We start from the raw sequence: 8429 nt of genomic DNA, 5'->3' as shown, positions 1-8429 counted from the left end.
GTTGAGCTTTAAGCCAACTTTTTCACTCTCCTCTTTCACTTTCATCAAGAGGCTTTTTAGTTCCTCTTCACTTTCTGCCATAAGAGTGGTTTCATCTACATATCTGAGGTTATTGAAGACCATTATTTCCTTATTATTATTATGTTCGAACAGAATGTCCATTGATGTGACGTGTTAAAAGTTTCCTACTGTTATTATATTGTCAGTTTCTACTCTTAAGTTTGTTGACATTTGCTGTGTATAACTGGTGCTCTTATATTAGATGAATATATGTTAATGAATGTTATAGTTTCTTGTATTCATCCCTTTATCATTATATAATGCCCTTCTTTGTCTTTTGTTATAGACTTTGTTTTAAAATTTATTGTCTGATGTGAGTATTGCTACTTTTTTGTCATTTCCATTTGCTTGAAATATCTTTTTCCATTACTTCACTCTCAATCTGAATGTTTTCAGCTCTGAAGCAAATCTCTTATAAAGAGCATATAGATGAGTCTTTTAAATCCAATCAGCCCCTCTTTGATTGGAGTATTTAGTTCAATGACATTGAAAGCGATTTTTTTTTTTAGTTCTACCAGTTTACTGCTACCAGCCCATCTCCCTCCACTCTCATGCAAACGTGCTCAGTCATGTAACCCCATGGACTGCAGCCCGCCAGGCTCCTCTGGCCATGGACTCTTCCAGGCAAGAATACTGGAGTGCGTTGCCATTTCCTTTTCCATAAAGTGGTTATTGATCTGTATTACTTACTGCCGTTTGTTCCTTGTTTTCTGGTTGTTTTTGTAGTTCTTCTTTTAGTTTCTTCCCCTTTGGCTGATTTTCTTTAGTGGCATGGCTGTATTCCGTTCTCTCTCGTTTTTGTGTATGTGTTGTAGATTTTTGACTTGTGGTTACCATGGAGTTCATATATGTTGACCTATAACTAGACTCACTTGTTTTAAACTGGTAGTCATTTAAGTTCACATGAATCCTAAAAGATCTACATTTTAAAAATTCCCGTATATGGGAGATGTTCAGTGGGGCCCAGCAGCAGGCTCCCCTCTGGTCACCAGACCTGTGTGTTCTGGGATGGCCCCTGTGCACACTGCCCAGGCCCTTCCACTGCAGCTGTGCTAGTCGCGCGCATCCTGGCCCAGCGGCTACCAGGCCCACTGGCGGGTGGGGGAGCCGTTCACTGTGGTTGGCCTGTCGGCCTGGGGTGGGGCCTGAGACCGCCGCTGGCCTGTCGGCGGACAGGGCCTCGGCCCCGGTGCTCGTAGGCTAGAGGGAGGATTCCGACATGGTGCCCGCCAGTGCGGGTGTTACCCTGATGGAGTGAACTCCAGAAAAGGCGGCTGCCAGCATCTCTGTCCTTAGGGGGAGACCCAGTTGCCTTCGGCCTCTCTAGGAGGCTCGCCAAGATCAGCGCGTGGGACTGACCCAGGCTCCTTTCGAGCTGGGTCAGTTGTTTTCTGGTTGTTCCTTGTTTTCTGGTTGTTTTTGTGGTTCTTCTTTTAGTTTCTTCCCCATTGGCTGATTTTCTTTAGTGGTGCGGTTGTATTCCTTTCTAGTTTTTGTGTGTCTGTTGTAGATTTTTGTGTATCTGCCTCTCTACTGGGACTCTGTGTGAGATTTTGCACTTGCCCTTTAAGAATGGAGTCTGTTTCCTACAGCCTTCATGCTCTCCTGAACGTAAGTCCACTGGTTTTCAAAGCCAGCTGTTCGGGGGGACTCATCTTCCCGGTGTAGGACCTCTGGGACTGGGGAGCCTGATGTGGGGCTTGGACCTCTCACTCCCTGGGGAGGACCTCTAGGACTGTGGTATTCCCTCCATAGGTGGGTTGTCAACCTGGGGTGTGGGTCCTGACTGCACTGCATGTCTGCCCCTCCTAGCCATCTGTGTGGTTCCTTCTTTGTCTTTAGTTGTGGGGAATCTTTTCTGCTCATTTTCAGGTCATTCTCATAGATAGTGGCTCTGTAGGTAATTTTAATTTTGGTGTATTCATGGGTGGAGGTGAGTTCAGGGTCTTCCTTCTCCACCATCTTGGTCACCTCTCTCCTGTATAGTTTATTTTTAAAAATTTTTATTGTGATAATTTCAGATGTATAGCCAAGTGAGTGATTCAATTATATGTGTAAATAAATACCTATATTCTTCTTTTACAGTCTCTTCCATCAGAGGTTAGTCTAAGATGTTTCACATAGTTCCCTGTGTTATACAGCAGGTTCTTGTTGATTATCTGTTTTATATATATAATGTGTATCTGTTAACCCCAAACTCCTAATGTATCTTTCTCTACCCTTCCCCTGTGGTAACCATAAGCTTATCTTCTGAGTCTGTTTTATAAATGAGTCCATTTATATCATTTTTTTTTATTCCACATACAAGCAGTATCGTATGATATTTGTCTTTCTCTGTTTGACTTCACATAGTGTGATAATCTCTAGGTCTATCAAGGTTGCTGCAAATGGCATTGTTTCATTCTTTTTATGGCTGAGTAATATTCCATTGTATACATGTATGCATCTTTATCCATTCGTCGTTGATGGGCATTTACTTCGGTTGCCTCCGTGTCTTGGCTATTGTGAATAGTGTTGCAGTGAACACAGGGGTGCATGTGTCTTTAAAAGCGTGGTTTTCTCCAGATGTATGCCCAGGAGTAGGATTGAAGGATCATATGGTAGCTCTATTTTTAGTTTTTTAAGGAAGCTTCATAATGTTCTCGAATTTACACTCCCACCAACAGTGTAGGAGGGTTCTTTTTCTCCACATCCTTTCCAGCATTTATTATTTGTAGATTCTTTGCTGTTCTATACTTTCTTCTCAACCATCTTGGCCACCTCCCTCCTGTACACTTTAAATTACCTCTGGATCACTTATAATACCTTATACAATATAAATGTTATGTAAAGAGTTGCGAACATGTGGCTAATTCAACTTTTGCTTTGTGGAAATTTCTGAAAAATTTTTGCTAAATACCTTTGATCCACAGTTAGTTGAATCTGCAGATGTGGAGGGCTGACTGTAAATATACACGTGCGGGGGTCTATTTAAGACTATTCTGTTCCATTAATCTACATCTATTCTTCTCCCAATACTCCTCACTGGCTTGATTACTTTAGCTTTACATAAGTTTTGAATTCAATAATATGAGTCTCCAACTTCGTTTTTTTCAGAATTGTTTTACTTTTCCAAATAAAGATATAATTGCCATATGATATAGGAATTTTACTTCTATATTTCCAAATACATTTTAAGTTTTAAAATCAGCTGGGCAGTTTCTACAATGCAGCCTGCTGGAGTATCAATTCAGAATGCTTTGACTCTGTAGATACATTGCATGCTATGCTCAGTCACTTCAGTCGTGTCCAACTCTGTGCGACCCCATGGACAGCAGCCCACCAGGCTCCTCTGTCCATGGGACTCTCCAGGCAAGAACACTGGAGTGGGTTGCCATTTCCTGCTCTGGTAGATACATTAGGTAGAAATAATCTTTAAACAATGAGTCTTCTGATCTATAAACATAGTATGTCTTACCATTTACTTAGAACTTTTATTTCTTTCCAATATTTTGCATATTATTCTTGTCCCTTCCAAAGATGCTGCCTGGGCTGTTAGGAGGCACTGACATAGCCACACGTCATTCGAGCTCAGGCATCTCAGCTCTCTCAACTCAAGCGTTTATTGGCCCCTTATCGCCTTTTCCCTGGGACGTGCTGCTGTTAGTCTTCCATCTCAGTGAATGGCATCTCCCCCTACCTAGTTGTTCAAGCTGGAAAACTGGGCTTTACCCATAACACCATCCTGATCCCTTCTTTCCACAGCCGGGAACAACCCTCTGCCTCCAAAACACATTTTTAATCCATCCACTTCTTTCCATCTACTTTTCACCATCCTTTACTCAGACACTCCATCTCCTGCCTGGATTATGAGGTAGCTTCCTAACTGTTCTCTATTCTCCCTCTCATGCAAGTGTTCTCTACCCAGCACCAGAATGATATTTGTATAATGTAACTCTGATTATCTCACTGTTCTGCTTAAAACCCAGCAAGAGTGACTCCTGCACTAACAATAAAATCCAGATCCCTTTTTTGGGCTTTGCTTACTGTTCTCTTTTTCGCCTTGTTTCCTGACCTTCTTTGGGCCATGCTAGTGCCAAGCTCTTCTTAACCATGGCGCCTTTGTACGTACTTTTTCCTGCCTGGAACGATCTCGCCACAATCTTTGCATAGAGAACTACCACTCGTGTTCAGGTTTAATTTTAATTTGGGGGGCAGGTGCTGCACCGTGTGACATGTGGGATTCTAGTTCCCTAACCAGGGATCGGGCTTCCCTGGTGGCTCAGAGGGTAAAGCATCTGCCTGATGTGGAAGACCCAGGTTCGATCCCTGGGTCGGGAAGATCCCCTGGAGAAGGGCATGGCAACCCACTCCAGTATTCTTGCCTGGAGAATCCCATGGTCAGAGGAGCCTGGTGGGCTACAGTCCATGGGGTCGCAAAGAGTCGGGCACGACTGAGCAACTACACTTACTTACACTTAACCAGGGATCGAACTTGTGCCCTCTTCCTGGGAATCGTGGAGTCCCAACCAGGGACCAGGGAAGTCCCTCAGGTTTTATTTTAAATGTCATCTTGCAAAGGAAAATAACTATGAGATACCACCTTAATGCCTGTCAGAATGACTGTCACCAAAAGGACGGAAAATAGCAAATGTTGGCAAGGATGTGGAGAGAAGGGAACACTTAGGCACTGTTGGTAGGAATGTAAATTGGTGCAACCACTGTGCAAACCAGTATGGAGGATCCTCAAAAAATTAAAGATATAATTGCCATATGCCCTCAATCTTTCCCAGCATCAGGGTCTTTTCAAATGAGTCAGCTCTTCGCATCAGGTGGCCAAAGTATTGGAGTTTCAGCCTCAACATCAGTCCTTCCAATGAACACCCAGGACTGATCTCCTTTAGGATGGACTGGTTGGATATCCTTGCAGTCCAAGGGACTCTCAAAAGTCTTCTCCAACACCACAGTTCAAAGTATCAATTAGTACACCTGGAATTACCATAATATTGTTCCTCAACTGCATTTCAACTTTTCCCTTAAAAATGACTCACGTGGTAAGTTTTGTATATTTTGCTACAAGAAAAAAAATTGGGGAAAAAAGGTCATCCCAGAGGAGCCCTACTCCTCCTCCTCAGAGCACCCTAATCTTTTGTAATGTCTGTTTATTTTATCCAAATAGCTTTCTGACCCATTTCATGGATGCTGAAATGAAGCTGTTGAGGGGTCACTAATGGAAATTCCAGACGTCATGCCCACCCTCAGCAGGGTTTGAGTGGAACCTGAGGTTGGAGGGCCTTCCCACCCCTGGCTTTGCCAGCAGACATAGTGTCCTGTGCTTTCGGGCATCCCCGTGTTGGGGATGGGGCACAGCCTGTGCTTTCTCTCTGGAGAGTCGCTCCCCGGGGGCCTGGGAGAGGCCCAGAGACCAGCAGGGAGGCCAGAGGCTCCCCTGGCTCCGCAACTCTGGCCCCTTCCAGCCCCCGGCTCATCCAGGCCAGCCCTTCTCTCTGGAGGTGCTGGGGCTGGTTAAGCCCTCAGACACCACGTCTGATTTCTGCTCCCTAGGTCCCAGACCCTTCCCTTCCTTTGCTAAGGTCAACCCCAGGTGGTGGGCTCCTGGACTGGACTGGGGGTGAGGCCACAACGTTGCCCAGCCCCTACAGCTAACCAGCAAGGGTGTGAGGCTCCCCGGACCCACAGGAAGCCCGAGGTCACACCAGCAGGTGGTGGTGATGCCCAGGGTCCAGTGCTCAGTCTGGGCGGGCAGCAGCACTGGGCACTGGAAGCCGAGAGTCGGAAGCCTAGAAAAGCCGTGGGCTCCCCAGAGGGAGGGTGGGAGCTGCGGCCCACCGGGACAGGTGGCAGACCGGGTGGGGAGGAGGGCTCCTGAGCGCTGGGGACTGGGGGTGGTCTCAGGGCGGGGCCGCGGGGCGAGCCCGAGGGTGGGTAGGGGCTGAACTGCAGAAGGGGAGCTTGTGGGTCGCCGAGGGGGGAGCAGGTTGGGGTGCGTCTTCAGGGGCCCCCTGGCCTCGCTGCGGTGGGATGGGAGAGGGAGGAGGAGCAGGTGGCCGGGGGTGGCAGGCAGTCACGGGGAGGAAGGGTCCCCAGGGCTGTCTGAGGGTTGGGCTGGGGTCGCAGGCTCTGGGGCGGGCTCCTGGGCCAGGTGAGGGGGGCGGGGATGCGGGGCTGATTAGAGAGGATGGGGGTCCCGGATGGGGGCTGGGCCCACAGCTCTGTCGCGCCTTGAGTTCGTTCTTCGCTCCCGCTCGCAGGGCTGGCGGCTTCTGTGGAGGGGCCTCCGGACCGCCTCGCGGGGCCGCACAGTCGTGTCGGTGGCGCCACCTGGTGGCCCCCGCACGCCCGGCCGGCGTCTCCGCCGCGGTCTCTTTCTGCCACTCCCCGAGCCCAGCGGCGAGCGTCTCTCCTCCTTCCCACTAAGAACGCCTCTGCCTCCCAGCTGTGGGACCTGGGGCTCTGGCTCCACATCTCTTAAGTGGGCTGTTAAACACCCCGAGTGGCAGGTGTTTTCAAAGTAGTAAATAGGATGCTCCGGGCGGAGTTGCTTAGTGCCTGGGCCTGGTTCACCATCTCCTCATGCCCCTCGGGCCTTACCTCCCTCCCGTGAGGCGCAAAGTGAGCCTCTTGGAGGTGAAGTGAGCCCCCCGGGTCTCCCAGGCGGGGCGCGGCGCCTGGGATCAGAACCCAAGCCTTATGCCGCCGGATCGGCTGAGGGCATGTCCCTGATGCCCAGGGGAAGTTCTGGGGCTGGCTAAGTCCTGTCCCTTGGCGCCAGTCCTCGCCCCTTTGGGCCTCAGGGACCCCAACTGTTGAACGAAGGCTGGGTTTTGAGGGGGCTGTGCGCAGCCACACCTCGGCTCTCAGCCGGGCCCCTCACCACCCCTGGCTCTGACTTGGGGCCGGCTAGGAACAGGCCCGTGGCGGAAGGCCGGCTCAGGCCGCGGGTGGCGGGCTCTCCCGACTCTGATGGGCCGGTGGCCTGGCTGGGGGCCCAGGAGCCCTCAGAGCGGTCCCCTCCTCCCATGAACAGTTTCTTCTAGGCAAGTGAACCTTCCTTCAAGGCCTTCCCTCAGCCCCACTGCCCACCCCTCTGTCCTTGGTCTTGACGTGGTCCCACGGCTGCCCGGCCCCAGGCTATTCCCTTGCTTACATCTCTATCTTGGTTTACCATCAGGGCCCTCCTCAGCACCCCCACCTCTTTCCCATGAGCCCCCAATCCTACATGGACCACTGAGCTGACAAGCCAGTGCTGAGGGCTCCTCAGAGGATGCCAATGACCCTCAACCACCCCCTCGCCCTATCTGGTTCACCCTCTCCCCTGTGTGGTGTAGAGCTGCTGGCTGGTGGGGCTCCCATGGGTTCATTGAACAATGCCTGCAGGAGTAAGTGAGGTTTCTGGAAGATTCTGTGGTTGGACGTAGTCTCTGAGCAGACCCTCCCTGAGCCAGGCAGAGGAGGCAGTTCCTGGGATAGAGGTGGCACTCCTGGGGTTTCCCACAGGCAGGACCCAGGAAGGGGCCAAGAGCAGCAGGTGCCCCCGCCTGGCTGGGTGCTGTCCGAGCCCGGCTCCAGGCCCATTCTGCGGCCCCCACCCCACCACCCAGAATCCTTCACGGCCCGTGGGTCCTTGCAGTTACAGGGTTCTCACCATGTCTCCTGTGGCAAAGGTGTGAGGAGGCCCGGGCCCAGCTGAGGGTCGCTGGGCCTGTTTACAGGAGGAAAACTGCTCCCGGGGGGTGGGGGGCGATCGTGAGTTCAGGCCGCGTCTGAGCGGCCTCTGCCTGCCCCCACCACCCTTCAAGGTGGCCAGTGGGGAGCAATCCTGGTGCCCAGGTAACAGAGAGGAGCCGGAGGAAGCCGGTGTGGGCAGAGCTGAGGTGGGTCCCCTGCCTCCGAATGTCAGCTCTGGAGGGAGGGCATCAGGGCCCCACCCCCAGGCCATCTCGGGGAGCCCCTGACCTGGGCACTTTTCTGAGGTTGAAGCCCCAGAAGCCTTTGCTGCGGTCCCAGGACATAGTGGGATTTGCGGTTGGGCCACCAGACCCCCAACCTGTCTTTGCACCTGGCGTTCCTCAGCCAGACCTGCAGGGCCAGGACACCCCCACCCCCTACCTCCGCCAGGGGTGGGGCAGAGGACAGGTCCCCATGCTGACGCCCCCTCCCCTCCGGTCCTAACCTGGCCCCTCCCAGGGGTTGAAACGCCGCTAAGCTCTTACAAACCTGCCCCCCGCCCCCCACCGCCCGCACCCCCAAAGAAGAAAAGGCCAGGTCAGAGAAACCATTTTTGTTGACAGTTATCGCCCTCACCTGGGGAGCTGAGGACTTGAAAACAGGAAACCACCTGGGATGGGGTTTTGTCGCCTCACACATAC

The 8429-nt window shown here is 51.4% G+C and overlaps 1 protein-coding gene across 1 annotated transcript in view; it reads right to left on the bottom strand.

Annotated features, from left to right (window-relative positions):
• Window positions 1-6229: 6229 nt before the first annotated feature.
• PVRIG (poliovirus receptor related immunoglobulin domain containing) overlaps window positions 6230-8429 on the bottom strand; it is a 5049-nt gene continuing 2849 nt past the window's right edge. Inside the window, exons 7-8 of the mRNA XM_010837923.1 lie at window positions 6910-7040; window positions 6230-6537 (exon numbers count right to left, since the gene is read on the bottom strand). Coding sequence (XP_010836225.1) covers window positions 6230-6537; window positions 6910-7040 — 439 coding nt within the window. The remainder of the gene's footprint in view (window positions 6538-6909; window positions 7041-8429) is intronic.

Source organism: Bison bison, unplaced genomic scaffold (assembly GCF_000754665.1).
Source record: "Bison bison bison isolate TAMUID 2011002044 unplaced genomic scaffold, Bison_UMD1.0 scf7180017864085, whole genome shotgun sequence".
Taxonomy (NCBI): Eukaryota; Metazoa; Chordata; class Mammalia; order Artiodactyla; family Bovidae; genus Bison; species Bison bison.
Note: the sequence above shows the minus strand (reverse complement) of the source record. Positions and strands in the feature narration are given on the sequence as shown.